The sequence below is a fragment of the Balaenoptera ricei genome, chromosome 10 (assembly GCF_028023285.1).
Source record: "Balaenoptera ricei isolate mBalRic1 chromosome 10, mBalRic1.hap2, whole genome shotgun sequence".
NCBI classification, from domain to species: Eukaryota; Metazoa; Chordata; class Mammalia; order Artiodactyla; family Balaenopteridae; genus Balaenoptera; species Balaenoptera ricei.
In genome coordinates, this window is record NC_082648.1 from 12602660 (window position 1) to 12625885 (window position 23226).

Consider the following 23226-nt stretch of genomic DNA (forward strand, 5'->3'; position numbering starts at 1 on the left):
TCTCCCTAGGGCAGGCCTTTGACATGTCTGGAGCAAAACTCAGCCAAATGTCAAAATAGGAGGGACAAAAATGGCTCAACTGAAACACATCTGCCAAATCCAACTTAGATGAATTTATTTCCTCTGGGACAGAGAGCACTTATGAAATTGATATTTGCAAAGTAGAATTTGTAGCATATTAATAAAAAGTGCTAGATGCATAGGTTTTTAAAATAGTGAATCACTTAGGACTCTAATGCCTCATTAATATGGCATTAATCTATTTAGAACAATGCATAATAGAGCCTACCTCCCCAGTAGATTCTTCTAGTGTTCAATTTGTAAAGGAATAAATAATCCCAAACTTTTTTCTTAAACTTTCGGGTTTTGTATTTGAAACCATATAAATTTTATGTTACTTGAGGTTTAAATTTTACTAATATGCCCACACCTCTCTAATGAAAGTCTCCTGGTCAGGGTAAAGGGAATTGTTAGAAGAAGAATGGTGAGAAAAACATGCTTTTTAAAACCTTCTAGTCCCCTCCAAAGAGATGGGGGCTAGAGGCCCCACAGAGCAGTAGCTGCTGAAACAGCGAAAATAATGGGAGAATCAGACAGCCCTCTCTTATTTACCTGGAGCTCGAAGGCAAAGTAGGAATAGATCCCTTTAGTTGCCACCAAGATCCATCTCCTTGCTCCAGCAAGGAGTGTTTAAGAAAGACTCTCCTGTGTAAGCAAACTTGGAAAGAGCAGGCCAAGTTTTACTTCCCTCTTTTCTTGTTATCGCCAGAAGACAAAAAAACAAAAAACAAAAAGCAACACCTGCAAGGATCCTACATTACTCATGCTTGGGATAATTACCATGCATCATTTGTGCCACCCCCCTTCCTGGCATGTTGGCTCACAGCGAGTGGCCCAACCTCCAGTGACTCCTTTGGTATTTGCTTCTTGCAGCCTACATACAGCATATGAATCATCAAGCCCCCCAGCAGAGGGCTGCCTGGAAAAAATAAGATTTCAGTTAGAGAACCAGCCATATGGATGCCTGGTTGACTCTTACCACACAACTCTTATAGCAAGTGAAACAGGATAAAAACCAATGGCCACGCTTTTCTCTTTGTCAATGGATGTCTGGGGGGAAGGGCAGTAGAAAGTGTAAATGTCAATGTCAAAGAATGAATATTCAGTTCCAAAATTGTGCATAAGTAAATCTGAAAAAAAAAGAATCACAGCAGCATCTTATTGCTCAATTCCAGCCCATTTACAGAGAATAAAAAAAGCAATGTGAGTGAAAAGCAAGATATCAGACTCAGCAGGACTCTGCCACCTTGGCTTTGAATGCTGTCACATTTATGAGTTTAACTGTTTTACCACCAGCCTTCTCTGATCTCACTTGATCAAGAAAGATGCCAAAGGTTTGGATGAGCAAGGCAGCGCTGACACAAAATTAGCTCTAGGAATAAGATAGAGCACTCCGTGAGGAAGGAATTACTAAACTTAGAGCCAGCTAATGAATTCCTGGTAGAATTCCTGATGGATGCATCCAAAAGTTGATTCTTGAATTAGCCACAAACCTATGCCTCGTAACTGTTATTTGCCACACACAAAAAAAGGATCCAGGATGCAGTTTTTGAGAGCTAAATTGCTGGCAACATAAGTGGGTTGCATCTTATTGTCTTCAAACAAAAAAGAACAATATAGGTATGCTAGATGGCTGGTTCTTTTGAAACTAAGGATTCAGTGTCTTATGTCATGTTCATTTCAAAAGGATTGCCATTGATAAAAGAGAAATTGTGGATTTCATATCAGTCTTCTCAGGAAATATTTATTTCATTTTGAAGTATAATTCCAGTTGAGTAAACATTACTTCTGTTGTCGTTGAGATCGTGATTTCAGTTTTCAAAAATTCTAAATTGTGTTTACTTGTGGTGACTATAACAATAGAGTCACAAATCTGCAGCAATATTATAGCAATGTGGAACTACTCAGAAACATATGATGTATAGCTCGTTTCTTTAGCCTATAAGATAATGAAATGCCAAGCATTACATACACATGTACTTCCTCTGCTTAGTACATCCCAATGTAAATTGGTTATAGCTCATGTTTAAAGAAGGATGTTTTTTCTAATACTAGGAATTTTCCTAATGGAATCTTATTTTTTTTAATTGAAGTATAGTTGATATACAATGTTGTGTTAATTTCTGCTGTACAGCAAAGTGATTCAGTTATACATACATATATATTCTTTTCCATGTTCTTTTCCATTATGATTTATTACAGGATATTGAATATAGTTCCCTGTGCTATACAGTAGGACCTTGTTGTTTATCCATCCTATATATAATAGTTTGCATCTGCTAATCCCAAACTCCCAATCCAACCCTCTGCCGCCCCCGCTTCCTTCCCCTTGGCAATCACAAGTCTGTTCCCTATGTCTGTGAGTCTGTTTCTGTTTCGTAATTTCATCTGTGTCATATTTTAGATTCCATATGTAAGTGATATCATATGGTATTTGTCTTTCTCTTTCTGACTTACTTACTATAATAATCTCTAGGTCCATCCATGCAGCTGCAAATGGCATCATTTCATTTTTTTTTTTATAGCTGAGTAATATGGAATCTTATTTAAAAGAATCCATCCAGGGTTATAGTTTTGCCTATTCTATTTTCCCCTGTCTAGCAAAATGCACTGATTATAAAGAAAGGGTGGCAAGGAATAGGGAATTGACATAACCTGTCTGGGCTTATAGGAAGGCCTTATACAGTAGGTTCTATAAAACACTTGTTGAATGGTTTCCTGCTCACAATGTTCAAATTCTTAGCCTGGCATTCAAGACTTTTCTTCATTTGCTTTAATCTAGCCTTTTTCCTTGTCTCTCATTGCTTCTCCTCATGTGCCACGTGCTACCACTGAGTAAAACTTTTGAACTTAATCGGGTTCTGTACTTGATACTGTCTACCTCTAACAAATTTTCCTCACCATTTTCACTAGCCCAAGGGATCAGACTCATTATTTCCAAGATCCCTTTAAATTTTGAATTTAATGACTTATGATTCAAGGAAATAACCACTTCCTATGTGAAACATTCTTTGATTGCCCCAGCTGAATATTATCTCTCATTTTGTTCCCCACTCTTATTGATCATGTCTTCTTCCAAATGTTGTATATCTGTGTCCATGTCTTATGTCCCCTGCTGTATTTGCAAATTCTCTGAGCAATGCTGCACGACAGTATTCTGCATTCAGGAAATTTCCTCTGATTACATATTGAATTACAGTGAATTACTAAGCAGCACCCCTGACAATGCAGGAGTTTTATACTGTAGTTTATTTACTAGTTTTTTCTCTCCTGGGTGTTGGAAACCCTCAGCCAGAAGTAGCTGAGCTTTTCCCCCAAGGTAATTAAGATTCCCTCCTTCCTTTGCCATCTCAGTTTCATCCTGTGATTATTTGGCCATAATGATGTGACTGCTTTACAGAAAACTTGATGTTATATCAAGTGCACAAATTTTGTCTTTTTGTCTATAATTGTTCAATTTCATTCTTAAAGTCCAAACTTTCTGCCTTTGCTACATGGAGTTCATCACCTCTACCTGCCGCTCTTTCTAGATTTAAATCTGATGTAACACAATCCGTGCAAACCTGGAAATACACAGATGCAACACTCTTTTCTAACTCTTTCATAGACCATTTCCATGTGAAAAGAATCACATTTAACTGCCTGATATGGAAGTTGCTTCATGAATTTTGCAGACCTGGGGTGAGAAAAAGAATCTTTAGATCCAAGGCTTGAAAGATTCACCCACACAATTTTCAAACACACATTCCTCCAATTCATTTGAACACCTACTGTGTAACATACAATTTCCAGGTGTATTATGTCATTATCATCTCTGAATTATTCTAAACATAAAGTTGACAAAAACTGAAGCTTAAAAATAAAATTGAGTGAAACCAAGGCCCGTAATCTTTAATAGGTTAACCTAGATCATAAAGCTAAGTAACAGGATTTCAACTCAGGTACCTAATGCAGAGTTCATTGCTCCCAGGGGGACACCCAGGGCATCAAGCAGATGTGTCAACTGTGGTAGCGTATGGCTAGTGCTTCTCCTGGTTCATTTAAAGCCTCTGAGCCTCATCTTTGTGTTAGCCCAGTGGTAAAAGCCACCTCTTCTGAAGATGGCTTCACAATGGTTTATCAGCAAATTATCTTGTCCATTGGGTCACCTGTTTTCACACTGCAAATGCCTCCTGGTTAGAGGGACTGACTTGCTTAGACTCTTGGCTTATCCTAGATGGCTCGGGACCTTGCTAATTAACCATTCATGCCTGCAACCTGCGAGTAAAACCTTTGAAAAGTAAGGCTTTGCTACTCAAAGTGTGTTCTATGAACCAAGAGCATTAGTACCACCTGGGAGCTTATTAGAAATGAAGACACTTGGGGTCCATCCCAGACCACCTGAATTCATATGCCTTTTAATTTTAGAAGCCCTACCAAAGCACTATATTCATTGAAGCTATTTCTCCTACGACATAATAATTTTGGGTATGTTTGTGACTAAATGCAGTGAAAAAATTCTCAATTTTTTGTTTTTAATTTGTTCGTTTGTTATCAAAAAATGATAAACTCTGCAGGCAGTCTCCATTTCCCCTTGGAAAGTAATCACTTGTATACAACAATTGCCTCCACTCTGCTCACTCATCTAAGAGCCAAATTTGCCTTGTATCTCTACAGAAAGTCCACTTAAGTAAGCTTTATTTCTTATGGCAGAAATGGAAAAAAAAAATTAATTGATTTGGTAGGTTTGGGAGGACAAAATATCATCATGGAAATATCACTGGAGTGGGTTCAAGAAGATCTGCATTCAATAGGAGTCTTCCTCTAACGAGGCAGTTACCCCTAGGCAGACCCCTTCCCACTTCCCGGCCTTGGGTTTCCTCATCTGTATTAAGGAGTTTGGACAACATAATCTCCAAGGCTCCTTCGTACTCCGACAGCTTGTTGGGACTTTACTGATACTTCCTTAATAGATTTCTCATTGCCACCCTCATGTCTTTCTCCACTGCCAAGTCCAGATAAGTCTTGCTTATTGCCACAGCCGTATAATTGATCTCTTGCTTCATTTTGCCCTCTCCCCATCCGAGCTCCATACCACTGCTAGCTCTTTTGCTCTCAAAAGAAAATCTAATCATGGCCTTCTGATGCTTAGAACAATTCAATGGTCCCAAACACCTGGACATGACCTGCAAGTCCCTTCCTGTTCCTTGAAGACGCTGTGCTGTCCTCTGTCCCTAAACACACTGCTGTTCCCAGCACCTCTTGCCTGAAACGTCCCCGACACTCCAGCCTGTTGACCACTGAGTCCTGATAATCTTTCAAGCATCAACTTCATCATCACTAGGTAAGGTGTTCTTGCTATCAGAGTACATTGTGCATCTCATCATAATATTTGATGCTTCTTACTGTTATTGCTCATTTAGAATTAATCTTTGTGAGGGCTGAACAAGTCTCTCTTGCTCATAATCGTGCTCTTGTAACCAACACCAAGCAAGCATTACAAATTATTCTTTGAATTCCATCCTCTGCTTCCTAGTTATTGATAAACTAATGATAGTAAACTCTAAATATTGCTTTAAGGATTAGGCATAATTAATCTAAAATGCCTAGAACAAACCCTGGAATATATTAGGTATTTAATAAATGCTAGCTATTACTATTGTTACTATTCTTTTCTCTCTTTAATTATAGCAGTTAGTACAGGCTTAATTGTAATTACCTGATAAGTAAAAATCTCTTTTTCACTTTGAATGCTAAAGGGAATACACAAAGAAGTAGATGCATTCACCTAAATAAATGCATCAAGTTAGTGGTTTTCCTTATTCCAATGAAACAGAAAATCATACTGTTATGTACTAAATATATATAATTAATCATATTCATTGTAAATTATGCAGCAATGTATTTGGAAAATACAGTATTGAATTATCACGAAGTATTATTAAATTCTTCCAGTAAATGTTCCATGATTTGTTCCCTTGAAGCTTAAGCTAATGGAAAAGGCTTGAGAGAAATTATCACTTTGAAGAAAACAGATCCTGGATACTTACGACCTAAAAGGAAATCTGGCATGCATCTCTTAATATTCTTAGAAATTACTCATAGGTTCAGCTTTTATTAATTCATAACTCTTTGAAGTTATGAATTGAAAGAGGTCCTGAAATCCAGTCTCCCATCCAATATTTGAATCTCTGTGGCACCACCTTAGCCAAGTGGCTGGACGGCCTCTGCATGGGCAGTTAGATGATTAAATCTCTATTAGTTTCCATAGCAACATATGATTTATTAATGGTGCATCCATGAGTCTTTAAGAATATATTATCTGTAAGTCAGAAACAAATTATAACACAGTCATAGGAGAAAAAGAACAAAGTGGAAGGTAGATAAGGAAACAATTGAGATATTAATCAAAATTTAGTTTGATTTTTTTCTCTATCAATCAGATATTAAATAATAACACAGATAGAGTCATGACCAGCAAAGATACAAAATGTCAGTCTTATTCTGCCACTGTGTTATTGTTCATTATTACTTATTCCCAGTTTACACCTTTTCTTCATTATCTCTCACCCATTCTTTCTTTATATTCGTTTAGTCTTACCTCTGTGTCTAATTCCTGCTTTCTCACCACTTACCTCCTTGCGTCTCTCCTTAATATCTTTCTTAGTTTGGCCAACTATTCTTTTATTTCTAAAATACAGTAATATGACTTTGCCATAATAATACAGAAACTGAGCTGTAATAAGAAATACCCTGACACATAAGAATAGGCTGAAGAGACACAGTAAGAATATGTTGTTAAAGGCTCAGTAAAAATAAGATAGGTGGATGAATGGATAAATGGATGGATTTCAGTTTATAAATATTTATTAAGTTCCAAATAGCAAAGTACTCTGTTAGATTCTGTGATAGATAATAAGTGAGGTCTGATTCTCTGTCTTTAGGAGGTTAAAATCTACAGGAAATTTATACACAGAACTAACCAAACACAGCACAAGACAGACCATGAGCAGTAATATGAAGGGAGAAAAAAATGGGAAAAAAAAGAGATAGAGAAGAAAGGAGAAGTGGAATATTATTCAAGGAGGAGGAAATAGAAATAGAGTAGTTAGCAAATGGAAAATTAATATTGATCATAAGTATTATATTTCAGGGTATTCAAGAAAGGAAAGGTGTGTTTCAGAACTTAAAGCACATGATATTAATTTTTTTAAAAATCATATGGATCTCACATTCAGCCATGGCCTGGTAACAGTATTGCATGCTACGACTTTATTAAGACTTCATTATGAATCAAATAAAAGCTTTGTAACTAAAGATCTTTTGTTTAACATAAATTGTGTAGATTAATGCAAATTGGCGTGAGGTACTTGTATCGGGCCACCGATAACAGCTGCTGCCTTTAAGAACAGAAACTAAAATAGTAAGAAAAGATACAGAAAGAGGCTTAAACATTTCTGCACAGAATCCAATGAAAAAAAATTCACGTTTACCATTAGATTCTGTACCATCAAAATGTTCTAATGGTAAAAACCACCTTTTAAAATTATTTCAAGCATTTCTGTTTTTTACCTTTTAAATTACATCTTGTACAGGGCAATAAGAAACTATTTAATGATGAAATGCCAATTAACAACAAGTTCAGTATGTCAAGTAAAAGTAATGATATTTCCTCACCAAATACCACAACATGATTTATAGAAATGCCATCCTTTCCCAAAGAATGGAATCCTTTCATTTGGTGCAGTAAATTGCATACTGTCTTTTTACAGCTGTTCCCAAAGACAAAGATATTTTTGAGCTTCATTTATAAAACATAAATATCAGATTGTTGTTCCAGCCTTCTTGTAATTCAAAATAGCATCAGCGCTGGCTGAACATTATTCATGCAGTGGAAAGTAAGAAATGGTGACAATTTAAAGTTAACATTGTGAAATGAAGATGAATATGTAAAATGTTAACCTCAAATGGTTTAAGTAGATGTTATGAATACTTAAAGAGAGGAGAGCAGGATCTTGGTAAAAGAGTCTTTTGAAATTATTTCCACTTCCTACTGTAACGGCAATCTGCCTGTTACTAGATTTGTATGATCCCACTTACAGAGTGATGTGTTCTGGGAGAGATTTAGATAGAGGGCTGTGGATTACAGGAAGAGACTGATTCTGTCTGAGGTGGTCACAAAGATGTCTCGAAGAAGGTGGTATTTGGTAGAGATAGAGTGTCAGAATTGTATATTCGAAGTGAGGGAAGGGATATTTCAGGCAGAAGGAATACATCAATAGGACAACAGAGGCAAGAAAGCCCCTGGGCAAATGGAATGGGGAGTTTGACTAGCCTGTGAGGTTCATGGAGTTCTTGACAGAGAAATAGTGACAGATCAGATGAGATGGTAAATTAGGGACAGATTGTGAAAGGCTTTAAGGGTCACGCTAAAGAATCTGGTTTTTATTGGCTAGTGAATAATAAGCTCAGTGATATTTGTCCCCAAGATTTTAAACCCAGAACATTCACATGACCAGAACTGTGCTGCTTATTGGGCATTTAGAATGCACTCGGCTGTGCCAGGTAATTTACGAACATTATCCAATATGATCATCACAAAAGTATAGTTAAAGGAAGTAGTAACCCCATTTTACAGATGAGAAAACTGTCTCAGAAAGGCTATGTAACTTGCCTTTGTTCAACAATCTAATGAGACAAATTTTTACCCTAAATTATATGCTCCTTACTCTTCATAATTCTGTTTTCATAATCCTATTGTTTTTTCAAGACTGTAATTTTGTAATTCTCTTACTCTTAATAATTCGGTATTTTGAAGAAAGGAGAAATAGGAGAGAGTTAGGCTTGTTTAGAAGCTATTTTACTATGACAAGAAAAAATAATATTTCTAATTGAATTATATCTATAACTTGTTCAAGTAACAGCAAATCTGAGCTACCACTGTTCCTGAAAAATACACGTTGAAAAATTGCATGATTATCATTTTAGAGTTTTATTATGATGTTGAGGGTTCTTACTCAAGTGAAAACTTAAGTTTCTTTTATTATCTATTCAGTTTCTAATGATATTCAGAAAGCTTTGCAATGCAGCTAACAAGAGCTTTCTTAGCCAGATTCATTAAGTGTAATTGCCATTTTTTAAACCATCAAAATTAAGCACTTAGTATGTGCAAGACATAAAATATGGCAAGTATCTTAATTCCATTTTTTTCATTTTAATCACAACAACATTGTAAGATAGGCATTCTTTTCCCATTTTCTAGACAAGGAAACTAAGGTTCCCCGAGGTCTCTACAGGGTAGTCCATATGTAATGGAACTGGTATTCATGTTGAGCTCTATTTAAGTCACTATTATTTCCACTACAGCTGAATGTCCTGTAACCGCCCACGCCATGTAATAAAGATGAGTGATCTTGAAGTGATGTTCATGCCACATGGTTGCAGAGGAATGAAGTAAAAGACAGTCTGTAGCACAAACTTGAAGTGGAGTGTCATGGTTATTGCACAGACTTTGAAATCAGAGAAACATGGATTTAAATCTCATGCCCACCACATAAAAGCATGTGACCTTAGGCGTGTTACTGAAGCTTTCTGAGGCTCAGTTACAAACTGGGAAAATGCAAATAATAATATCTATCTTAGAGGGTTGTTAAAAGGATTAAGCAAAGTAATGCCTAAAAAGTTCTTAACACGAAGTAGATTCTTAATAAAAGTAAGCGCTGTTAATAGTAGTAGTTGTGTTACCACGCTGCCGTATCTCCTCGATTCCCAGGCCTTCAGCTACCATCTCTTCTGCGATCTCTTCCAAGTATTAGATCCAGACCTCTCTTCTGAATTCTGGATACCTATAGCTCATCACCCACTTGGCATTTGCACTTGGATATCCCACATGCATCTTATACTCGTTGTGTATCAAACTGAACTGAACTAATTATACACATCACCCTTCTTCCCACCCTGCTAATCTCTGCTTGCCTGCAGTCGTTTTCATATATGATAATGATAATGTGTGAGTTTGTGTGTAAAATCAACCCCCCAAGCAACCCACAACCAATCAAATTTCAAGTCACTAAGTTCTGCGTTTCTATTTTTGCTCTACTTTTGTAGAACAAAAGTTCTACATTTCTCCTGACATCATGCTGTTCCTAGCTGCCATCATTTATCTCCTAGAATACTACCATCACACCCTACATCTGCCTGTCCTTACAAACCAGCTCTCTGTAGTGTAACCAGAAGTATCCTCCTACCCACCCTGAGACTTAAAGGAAATTGGCTTTCAATCCTTTCCCATTTCCAGTGTTCAAATCCCCTCGGGATTTTTGTCAATTTGGAGGAGGCTTTCATTCTCACAATTTCCTCTTCCCTCAGGCATCCACCAACTTCTATGATGACCATTTCTGTGTCCTAACACATGCATGTGAAACTCAGCCCCTTCGTCAAGTCACACTAATGAGCCACTCACACAAAACACGTGTGAATGTCACAAACATTAGTAAAGATTGGGGTTTGGGGAGATGGAGAAATGTTTAGTATTCAAAATGCTAACTTCAAATGAAACATTAGGCTTTCCCAGTTTTAAAATGCTCTCTGACCTCCACATGATCTGGATATTTCTGTTGGCTGATTGCCCCTCCTGTATCCCAATATCACACCATCATGCTGGCTCTTCTCTCCATGTTTTTTTTTCCAGCCCCTCCTCTCTTATCTCTCTCCCTTACTTTCTGGAATAAGGCCATTCTTTTCTTTGTAACTTGAATACTAGTTTGACTGTCTTTTGTTGTTTGTTTTTGTTTGTTTGCCTAGATTCCTCTGCTCATACCTTTAGAGTGTGTCCTTCTATCCCAAGTGGTTCGTTATCAAGTATTTTTTCATTAAAAGTTCCCCTAATAGGAATTTGGGAGCCAGCGGTTAACATAATAAATGTTTTGCTTCTACTGCAGAATGCAAATCTAACTGTTTCACTCCCCTGCTTAATAACCTGTAAGTGGCTTCCCATTGCCTTGAGCAATAAGCCTCAACTTTTTTAGAAGGACTTAGAAAGTATCCTATGATCTAGTTTCCACTATTGACCATTCTGATGTTATTCTGGTTTCTCAAATACATTGTGCTTTCTCCAGCCCCCAAATCTTCATATACACTGATCTTCACAGATCATATTTTTTCTCTAAATCTTCAGCAGGCCAACTCTTACTGTAGCCTGTGCTTACCTGTATAGACTCTTACTTACTCTAGGTTAGATCCTGTTGCTAGGTCCTCTTTTATCATCATTCACTTCTTTACAATGCCTCTTCCACTTGTAATTATTTAAAATGGTATATTTCGTCTCTCCTGTTGTAGACTCCAAACACCACTGGAACCAGGACCAAATTTCTTTTCTTCACCATCATATCTTCAGCACCAAGCATACAGCAGGCACTCAATTTTTTAAAAAATTTATTTATTTAATTTATTTATTTTTGGCTGCGTTGGGTCTTCGTTGCTGAGCGCAGGCTTTCTCTAGTTGCAGCGAGTGGGGGCTACTCTTCCTTGTGGTGCGCGGGATTCTCATTGCGGTGGCTTCTCTTGTTGCAGAGCACGGGCTCTAGGCACACGGGCTTCAGTAGTTGTGGCACGTGGGCTTCAGTAGTTGTGGCGCATGGGCTTATTTGCTCTGTGGCACGTGGGAATCTTCCCGAACCAGGGCTCGAAACCGTGCCCCTGCATTGCCAGGTGGATTCTTAACCACTGTGCCACCAATTTTTTTAAAACTACATGAAAGTACATATTGAGCAAAGCATGTGTGTAAAGTACAGCACTTCATCTCCCTTGACTTCTGGGCTTTAATTTATCCAGCATGGAGGGATCAGTCCTCCAGGAAAATCATAAAATCCCAGTGATGGTGGAGGACACAGGAAACAGGAAACAATTTGCTTTAAAGATCTGAAAGTTCTGTTGTTGACAATGCTAACTCAAGGAGGAGGGGAGTTAGAGGGCAGTGCTTACAAAAGGTCACAAGGATCGCACCTAAATACGCTGTGAACTATGTGTTTTGTAAGCAGAAGCCACTCTTTGTTAACTATCCTCAGGATTTAATTAACTGGTGTCACAGTTGGAGAGACACTTCATGCCTGTGGGGAAATTCAACTGAACTCATTAATTCTAAAATAACTGATTAGCGCCATTATCTTTCACATTATCTTTCTATAAGTGGGACAGCTACATTTTTACAAGCATCTTTCTAAGGTAAAACCACTTAAAAACTATAAATACTGTTAGGGATAGAGAAGCAAGGTAGAGAATTTTAAAATTCAGGCAAAATAATGTTTGTCAGTGCTTCATGTTGAAATAACACTTGTTATTGAAAATAACACTTGTTTCACAGAATTGACCTGTCAGAGACCCCTATTTTTCAAAACATATTAAGCCAGAAGAATGTCACACATTTTCAGAACTTGCCTGATCATTGGACTGTCAAGGACAGATGTATGTGATAGCATCCTGGAAGGTGGACCCATCTCCTCCCAAGTCAATCATCAACCAGGCAGCTTCACAGGTCTCTAAACTCATCACCACAGTAGGTCCTAGAAACTGTTCCCATGATAACCTTCAGTCAAACAGGTTAGCTCAGGCTGTCTCACACAGGTGTAATAATAGAAAAAGAAACTCTTTCATGATGCCGCAAAAAAGGGTAATATTGATTATTGAATAAGTAGACTGAAAGTCAGAATGGTTATGGAACCATTTATGAACCATGGTGTTAGTGTCCTAAAATGATACATCTTCTAAAATTTACATGTCCCAGAGAGAATCAAGGAGAAAAATAGGTCATAAATACTGTAGCAATAATTAGCTATCGTTTTTGGAGGCTCTACTAAATATCACATATTCAACTGGGTAATGTACACATATAATCTCACTCCCCCACCCCCCGCCAAAACCTGGTCATAATAGGTTTTAGCTTTTCCATAATTTACCTGAAGCAAAGGAGGCTCAAAGAATTAAAATGAGAGACTATCACTCAAGTGAGATTTGAACCCACGTTGGCCTACCTACAAAATTTCTTTTTATCTCCAAAACTGCTTTTTTTCATGATATCACACTTTTTGAGCATCTCTCAAGCATAATCTAGAGGAATAAGTCATAGTTTGTGCTGAGAGAGTTCACCACCAATTAAGGACAGGTATGAAAGGTAGCATTTGGGCTACCTTTGTGCCTCAGTGTTTTCATCTGTGAAGTGAGATAATAACTTAATGAGAGGTTCTGAGGATGAAATGAAAAAATGTATTTTAAAACATTTTATAAAATATAAAATGTGATATGTGACTATTGTTATTATCCTACATATCACATAAAATCTTGGCATATCTCCTCAGCCTAAGTTTCTTTCCACTTTAAAAATGCCAGGTTGAATTCTTTCCTCAAGCATGTTTTCTTTGATCTCCAAAATTAAGAGCTCCACAGAGCTTCTACCCCAGGTCCATACTGACAGTCAGGAAATAATTACTGCATTAGTATATATAATAAAATGCTATTTTACACACACTTATGCACACACATGGCAACTTGCTAAGGAAATATTATTAGTATTTATTTTAAATTAATGCTTAATGGGTAAAAATTGACTTATCATTCTGCACTCTGGTTGGGCAGAGCAGAGTAAGAGTGAAAGCTGAAGGTGCAAAGATAATCTATTTAATCAAGGAAATGGCAAATGCAACAAATTCAAGGGTTGTAACCCAGTAACCTACAGGCTGAGACTGGCCTGCCAATGTATTTTCTTTCTTTTTTTTTTTTTTTTTTTTTAGTATGGCACCTTTTATTTATTTGTAACTAAACTATTTACAATATAATCAATGCCCATGAATCTATTATGACCCCAAAACAAAGCTAATATGAACATTCTTGGACATGTTTTTTGGAGCACATACACATTCATTTCTGCTGAGCCTATATCTAGAACTAGAATTGCTGGGTCATGTGTTATGTAAATATTCAGCTTTAGTAGATATTGCCAGTTTTCCAAAATGCTTAACCTAATTTACACTACCACCAGCAGTGAATGAAATTTCCACTTGCTCTAAATTGTTGTCAATACTTTGTATTTGTTGTCTTTTTAATTTGAACCACCCTACGGGTATGTAGCTTGTCTTACTCTTTAACTCCTTAAAAGTTGCCCTGTGCTCTCATTACTTTCTACTAGTAAAGGACGTGCTCTTAAAGATGTTACTATTAACTTCTTGATGACCAAGTCTAACGGCTTTTCTTCAATCCTTGCCCTTCATTTCTTAGCAACATGTGACACCACTGACCCCCACTTTCTTCTTGAAACCGTATTCCATTGACTTCCATGATATTACATTATCCTAGAAGGTACGTCTTTATTCACAGTTCCAAAATCCAGTATACCCTTTATATTATGTTTGCCTAGAGACAAACAAATGTGTTTTCTTTGGCCAGATTTTAATGATGCTTTTAGACAATGCCTGTACCCTCCCATTTGCTAACTAATCCATCATTCAATCCTCTTATACTTGACTCGTTCACACATTTATATTACCTGCCTGACATTTGAGTTTTGGACCCCTTTACCAAGTAAGAGGCAAAAGAGATGAAGGCTCTGTCTTATGAAATCATAAAACACAGAAATAGATGTATCTGAGCATGTAAAACATGAAAGGCAGTGTTGGCATGAAAGTGGACTCAGGCACCAAGAGAGAACTGACATATTCCACCTGAAAAGATACATTTAAGACCTACATAAAGAAGTCTGGCAGTACACAGCAGATGGTAAGTATATTCACTCAGCAAGCAGCTTTCAAGAACCTGCTGTCTGAGCTTCAGAGCAGTTTCTGGCACCACGCAATAAGCACGATGTAAGTGGATGTTCTTTATTATAATATTGTCATCATTGAAATCATTATCATTACTATGATTATTGGTCAGACACAATTCTAGGAAGGACAAAGTCACACAAGGCCTGTCTTTCTCTTTACTCCCAAATAGAATATATCCCCAGTGTCCTGCACCATTCCTGATACATGCTGGTTGCTCAAAATTTTCTGAAGAATGATAGAATAAATAATGGGAGATTAGGGGGAGGCCATCCTTAGTCTTTGAGATCAACATCCAAATTCTGCTGACAGTTTCTGAAAGAAAGAAAGTATCAGGGCAGCTCTGGGACTTTAATCTTCCTGAAGGAACTGAAAGGACAGACTGTCTTGCTGGAAGAGGTTTCCCAGGAGCCGGACAGGAGGCTAAGTGAATGAATTACATAACGTCTGCAGAGAATTATGGCCGTAAGTGCTATATAAGCACCGGACACCATTAATATTACTATTTAAAAGAATTGAGCATCCCATCACTTCTTATGTGGTAACCTTAGCACAGCAGAATTTTCTAAGTGTTCCCTCTAAAATGCCCTCTCTAATAATACTAATCATTGATTGGTTTGCCAGCTGAAGCACTGATAATGTTCTAGAAGCACATCACACCGGCAGATCACACGGGCAGATCTGGTGCAGCCAGCTCTTGCTTGAACTCTGGTCAGGTCTTACGTGAACTGTTACAACATCCTCCTTACTGTCTGCTGACCTTAGGTGGGCTCAGTCAGCCAATTCCTAACTACACTAGGCCCATCCTTCTAACTATATTGGCCTTTCTAAACTGTGATCTGTCTAATCATGCCACTTTCCTGCATTAAAACAGTGCATGATTTCTTTTGGCCTAAAACTATCCAGATTCCTTAATAAGGCATAACTTGCACTGGGCTATTTGCTCTCTCCTCTGAGTATCCCAGCACTGTCTACCCACTCCAGAGCACCCTGGAGTCTCTTCCTACTTCTCCAGATGACTTTCCTGACTTTTGTTTTCCTGGGAAACTCTTGAGTATCTTTCAAGCATCCCTTCTACCCTGAAACCTTCCCTCATATCCATCTGCAGAAGCAGAATGAATTGCTATCTTCTCTACATGTCTATAACACTGAACAATTTTCTTGTATCGATCAGGACCTTTGGCTGCAAATTTTGGAAGTCCAACTTAAACAATTTAAGCTATAAATTGGGATTTATTCAGTATGTATCTGTGGCTAGTTCTCTTCCTTGATCCACATCCCAGGGACTCATCCTGCATTTTTCTCCTCTTTAATGCTGCCTATTCTGTCTCCAATAGGTTTTCTGTCCCAGGACTGGCTTTAGAACAAGTGACAGGCTCCTGGGCCCCCGCTTCCTTGCTGAAGCCAAACCCCTAGGCCCCTTTTGCTGTCTCAAGCAACTTACCTCTAGTTCAGGAAAGGGAAATACCAAGGGGCATCAGAACGTGTGGATCCTAGACCTTATTCTGACATCAATTAGCTGTGTGACATTTACACCATTGTTCTCTCAAGTGTGAAATGAGGGTGTTGGACCAGAGAAATTTCTATATTAAACTTTGTTATACAAAGGACATTTCAGTGAAAATATTTTTACTGCAGAGTCGAGCAATACCTTTACCAGTCTCAGAAAAAGAAAAAGTTTTAAATAGCTTTATATCCACCAAATAAATCAGCATTGGCCTTGCCTAAGTTTACCAGATCCATTCTGATTACTTTTAATACTTCCTTTTTGCTCTGCTTCTCAGCAGGGATGACATGCCTGCAGCATACATTCAGAATTTTCTCCTGAATATAGATTCTAGGAAAAGCTGAAGTGAAGGGGACAGAGAAGAAAAAAATAACATAGATGACATTTCTTTTAGGCTCACTGCCTAGATTGCACTTGGCCTGCTGCCTTATTCTCATTAGTCCCACTGACTGAATCTGATTAGCCCACCCTGATTTATTTTTGGCAACCTGGGAACACATGGGCCAATGCTTATTTTAATGGCTGATACAATCATCCCCAAAGCTGTTGTTAGCATTTGGAGGATTAGTTCCTTTTCCTGGAGGCTTTAACTGTCTACAAGGCATCACGACACATGAGACATATATTTCTTACACACTTTACAAAATTGAGTTTATCTTTTCCTCTTTTCATTATCATAAACACTTCCAGTTTATTGGCTGTTAAAACATAGAGCAAAAAATTCTTAGTAATTGTGTATCTGATGTCTGTAAACTTATTATTTTCTGAGTTAGTGAATCAACGTCTATAATCAACAATGAATAAAAACCAGATTTCAATGCTACTGGATACTCAACGCTTGGTTTAGTCTCACGTTTCACCTGATCGCTGGCAATGGAGAATGGGTCTCATTTTATGTTTGGTCCCAAAAGTACAGAACTCTGTTTTAGAAGTCTGCCCATGTATCTGAGGATGAGAGACAAATGTGGATAAAGGACATTTAAAGAGTCAATCTGTACTGACAATCCCGGGTTACAGAAATCTTCCCAGGCCTGCCCAGATGAAAAACCAACTGGCATATGCCAGGCATTGGTCCTGGAGCTGGAGACACAGCTAGAAATAAGATGCAGTCTCTGCCCTAGAGGACTTACAGTCTAGTGTAATAGGAATAGCGTGAACACAATTAAGTCTACTAAATGTTAACATAGAATTAAACTTCTCTTAATGGCCAGATAGCCTTTATAAGTACTAGGACCTTTAAAAACCAGATTTCTTAAAAAATGAAATAAGAAGAAAAAAAAAGTCAGTATGTTTTTAGGTCTATACAGTATCTTTTAAAGGATTGATGTATTGCACACTTGATTTGGTTGCTGACAATATGTGAGGTACCAAAGTCAATAAGTAGATTAATCCTAAGAAGAGAATGCTTACATATAATTAATGCAATCGGCAATTTTTTCATTCATTTAACAAACATTTATCAGCTATATCCTGTCTGTCAGACTCAATGTTAGGAAAATAAGTCAAGAGGAGAAGGCAAAGACATGTAGAACAACAGTGGAGTTCAGTCTTGGTACTTGTGTACGGTGGTTAAAAGTCCAAACTACATGTGTGACCTGGAGCAAGTGACTTAATCTTTCTGGCTCTCAGTTTGCACAGTGACAAACTGAGATGGAAATAATAATATCCATCTCGTGAGATAACTCTGAATATTAAATGAGATGACCGTGTTTATAGCCTGCCTAGCTTGGTACCTGGATCCTTGTAAGTCCTTGACAAGTTTCAGCAATTTTTCTGTCCCACTTTTGTAGAAAAGAAACCTGAGGCTCAGAACGATGAAATAATTTGTCCTGGACACTACATACCCAGAAGGTAAATTAAAAACAGATCGGCAGGGGCTTCCCTGGTGGCGCAGTGGTTGAGAATCTGCCTGCCAATGCAGGGGACACGGGTTCGAGCCCTGGTCTGGGAAGATCCCACGTGCCGCGGAGCAGCTGGGCCCGTGAGCCACAACTACTGAGCCTGCGCGTCTGGAGCCTGTGCTCCGCAACAGGAGAGGCCGCGATAGTGAGAGACCCGCGCACCGCGATGAAGAGTGGCCCCCGCTTGCCACACCTAGAGAAAGCCCTCGCACAGAAACGAAGACCCAACACAGCCAAAAATAAAAAAAAAAAACAGATCGGCAAATGTTAGAAAGTCTATGAGTCTTGTCAAGACCAGAGAACAGAAGAGGACGGATTCTGACTGTGGAGTGTGGGAAAAAATCAGGAAGGAATATTTAAACCAACTACACAAATGATTTTTCAAATACTGATCATGAGCATTTATCTGGAGACTTGGAGCAAAGTTTTCAGTCCACTAACTGCTGATTTTTCCATCAACGCTCACGACTCCTCAGTCTGGTCCTTTCCTCAAAGAGCATCTTAGTTTCTCTTATTAAGGACTGCCTAACCTTTAATGAGGATTATCACAGGTCTCTCAGCCCTGACTATTTTAGTTTCCAGAACTGACAGGTGAGACGTCACAGAGGAAATAACTGCCTTGAAACATTCTTCTAGAATTTTCCTAGGACTATGGCAGGACTACACCCTCCAAAGTAAAACAGTGCTTCTTCAAACCATACAGCTCCTTCAACATAGGTGAAACAAAGTCCTTCCACAGGACTTCTCTGGAAGTCGAGTGCCAAGATGATTTTCATTCATTTATAATTACGCATTTCCATGATGTTTATTTTGTGTTTATTACATGGCACAATCCATGAACCGGAAGCAGCTTTTCAATCAAGAAGAATGCTAAAAGTAAAAAAGCCTGAGAAGATCAATTGCCACAATAGGGTTAATCTCCCTCTTTCTGCTTTTCCTCGTACACTAAAATACCTATGTAACTCTATTTCACAAAGCAATGCTTATCACAACACTAGTTTTGGGGAAATTATGTCAGTATAATTTTATTGCAAAGTAATCTGAAATCTGACCTCCATTTCCTTTTTCTCTCTTTTCTTAAACAGAATTCTACAACATTCCACGTAACTGTCCAAGATGATAATAGCATCGCTGTCTCTTTAGAAGCTTCAGATGTCATGAGTCCATCATCTGTGTATGTGGTGAAGATAACTGGTGAATCAAAAAATTACTTCTTCGAATTTGAGGAATTCAACAGTACTTTGCCTCCTCCCGTTATCTTTAAGGCCAATTATCACGGACTGTATTATATAATCACTCTGGTAGTGGTAAATGGAAATGTGGTTACCAAGCCATCCAGATCAATCACTGTGTTAACAAGTAAGCATCATGTGCAATATTGCCCTCTGTGTCTCTTTGTTGGGTGTATTCCCCTGGGGGTTCTCATGAAAACAGAGCCCAGAATGGCAAGATCAATTGCCTTGAAATCAAGTGACAAGATTCAAAGTTCTGCTTTACCTTAAGAATACAGTCTCTTGCTGAAGCTGGATCACGTTTTACTGTAACCTTTTGTTAATCAAAATGTGCTTAAACCAAAAAAAGTCAACCTATTTTGAAATTGAATGACAATTTTAGATTCATGATTGGACAATGTAATTTGCTGCTATATAATTTAATAGTATGATTATAACTAAGTTTTTTTTCTAGAACACATATTCTCATATTAAGCAAATTGCTTTTTGAGGCAATGAATTTATACTAATATTTAGCTGGCTCAAAATCAAAATTACACAGTTTTAGTTGAGAGAGAGTAAAAGATATCGTTATTTATCAGTTGCTATTCCTCACCTCACCCTCAAAATAGCCTAAGCTTCCACTGCCCAAGAAAACTGCCAAGAAAAAAAAAGTCATTGACATTTTAACCTTTAGTAGCACATGTCTTAAGAGGTCATGCTGATATTAGAAATTTTTTAGGAATGGTTTTAACGACATATGATTTTCACTTTTCTCTCTGCCTTTAATACATAATCTCAAAGTAAAATTCGGCTCTACTGTATATGTTGATGTATGGAAGAAAAACTGTTATGTATAAGATGGTAGAGTTTATCACTAGAGCAATGCAATGTCTCAGCAAAGTTCTTTTTGCTCTTTGCTCCAGTGGTTGCAATCTTTTAATTGCCATCTATACGTGATCTTTCTGGCCACAATTAAGGAAAAGGACATAGTGCTATTTTCTGTTGGGATAAAAGGAAAGAGAAACACCAAGAAACAAGAACTCAGAATCAAGCTAGAGGACATATTTTTAACATGTCTGTCAAAAATTAATTAAAGTTTCCCTTGGCAGAGTTCCAGGATCCGTACTGAGTTCTAAAAATTAGGAATGGCACAGACCCAAGACCTTCAAGGTTTATAGATATAATGAACAAATCTAGGACCGAGCTGAATTAAAGGAAGGACTTGCCTGGAAAAATGCTGTCTTAAACAAGCTCCAGAAATGGCGAATTAGGAGCCAATAAAACGAGGCAGCAGATCTAGGCGTATAATGCCTATAATATAACACTTGGAATCAGAAGCTCTGCCTTGCTCATCTTCCTAATTTCGTAAGCATGACCTAGCATGACCCTTATGCTTAAATGGTGATCAGTAAATATTAATTCAATTTAGCCGAGCAAGTAACAAGAAAAGGAACCAGGAAAAAAAGGCTAAGACACAGAGCAAAATAAAACTAGTGATTGCTGCTGACCCAACACTCATTCGCAGGCACTCAGCCGCTCTGGATCAAAGCTGGAGGAGTCGGCCCTTTAGTTAATGGTTCACAAAGAAATGTGTTAAGTAAGTAGATGGTGAAAGATTTCTGGAATATCTTGTTGATATTTTACCATGTGCAGTAAGTTCTACTCAACATGTTTTCTATTTTCTTTTGTGATTTCTTCTTTGATATGCGGGTTAGGAATTGTGTTGTTGAATGTCCAAAACTTTGGCTATTTTGCAGAGATCTCCTTATTGATTTCTAGGTAACTGTCGTTGTGATCAGAGAACATGCTCTGTGCAATTTCAATGCCCAGAAAGTTGTTGAGATTTGTCTTATGGCCCCAAATATGGTCTCTCTTGTCGTGCTTTCTGTGAGCACTTGGTGGGTGCAGTTTCAATAAATATCAATTAGGTCAGGTTGGTTGTTCAAGTCTTCTATACCCTAATGATTTGCTGTCAATTTGTTCTAACAATGACTGACAGAGGGACTGGATTTGTCTATTTCTCCTTTCACTTCTTTTAGTTTATGCTTTAGTTGAAGTTCTGTTGTTACATTGTTAGGTGCAAATACAATACTTTTAGGATTACCATGTCTTTTTGATGAGCTGACCTTTTTATCTATATACAATGTTACCCTTTATACCAAATAATATGCCTTGTGTTGAGGTCTATTTTGGCTGATATTAATATAGACGTTTTAGTTTTATTTTGTTAAGTATCTTCACGGTATACCTGTTTCATCTTTTTAATTTTAACCTACTTATATCTTTATATGTAAATGGGTTTCTTGTAAACAGCATAGAGTTGGCTCTTGCTTTTTTCCCCAATCTGAAAATCTCTGCCTTTTAATTGGAGTGTTTAGACTAGCACTAGCCAATAAAAATAGAATGTTAACCACATATGTAATATTAAATTTTCTGCTAGACACATTAAGAAACTTTCTGAAAAGGTGAAATTAATTTTAATAACATAGTTTACTTAACCCATTACATTCAAAATATTATTGTTTCAGTATGTCGACTAAAAAAAATATGCACAACCTAAAAGTTGAGTGTTATGTTTTCTCCGGTGGACTTACTGAGGACTTCAAGCCCGGGAGGCAGCGTCTCAAGTTAACCCTGAGAAAACTGCTCCAAGGAGGTGAGGGGGGAGCTAGGATATATAGGAGTTTTGCAACAAAAGGCAGGTAGTAGGAACAAAAGATTATTGTTAATAAAAGAAAACTAGTTAAGGAACTTAATGCTTTTCTATGTATGGGAAGATGCAAGAGTCTGGGCTCACCGAAATCATTCCTTTGATACGCACTTCAGCTATCTGGGGCCTGTATCCTCTGTTTTCACATCCTGAGTTTCCTCAGGGCTCACCATCGGGAGTGGCTGCAATCTGGTGGCTGCTAGATGACAGGTATTCTTTGTTTCCTTCCTGAGTTCCCTCAGGGCTCACCAGCTCACCTTTGGCAGTGGCTGCAATCGCTGATGACTGTGACATCCTTTGTTTACTGATAAGGCAGGCAATATTTTATTTCTCAAGTATATAATCAGGATATTAAAATTTACACATTTTTTACTCTTAAATATAATTAAAATAAATAAAATTTAAAATTCAGTTTCTCAGTGGCACTAGCCTTACTTTAAGTGCTCAATAGCCATATGTGGCTAGTGGCTACGAATTTAAACAGTACAAGCTTAGATCATTTATATTTAATGCAATTAAGTATATTGTTGAATTTAACTTAAATCTTCCATATTGCTAGGCTGTTCGTGTGAGGAGTTGAGTCACTCTAGTCAATAGCTGAGCTCAGTTTAAAGTACTATTAACCTTCAGTTCATCACAGACTTTAAATTCTTCTGGTCAATGGTAGGTTGCCAGCAGTGACAGAAGGTATTTCTCAGTGTTCCAGTTCTACCCTCAATGTTCAGCAATTCCTGAACACACGCACCACAGAAGGGATCCATGATTTTGCCTCTCCCTTACCAATGGACTTTTTACTAGTGCTAACTTTTGGGGCAATGCGGGAGGATCTTGGTTCTCCTGGTCCAGCCTCAGGCTTAGGCAGATGTTGTGATGCTAAGTGGGGCATTCGCAGCATTCCTACCCCTCGCTATACACTCACAGACAAAGGCTACCTTAAATCTGTAGATGGTCTTGGGCTGGAGAGTCTCCTGCCCCTTCCATATAGTAGCAGAACTCTACCTTCTATCAGTGCGTGAAGATCATGGGTCCAAGGCTGTTTCTGCCC

General features: G+C 37.9%; 1 protein-coding gene across 3 annotated transcripts in view; it reads left to right on the top strand.

Moving 5' to 3' along the window:
* Window positions 1–23226, top strand: part of PTPRO (protein tyrosine phosphatase receptor type O) — a 233484-nt gene that overhangs the window by 102424 nt on the left and 107834 nt on the right. For all 3 annotated transcript variants that reach the window (XM_059935363.1, XM_059935361.1, XM_059935362.1), the window contains exon 2: window positions 19343–19616. In XM_059935363.1, the coding sequence (XP_059791346.1) occupies window positions 19343–19616 (274 nt within the window). The remainder of the gene's footprint in view (window positions 1–19342; window positions 19617–23226) is intronic.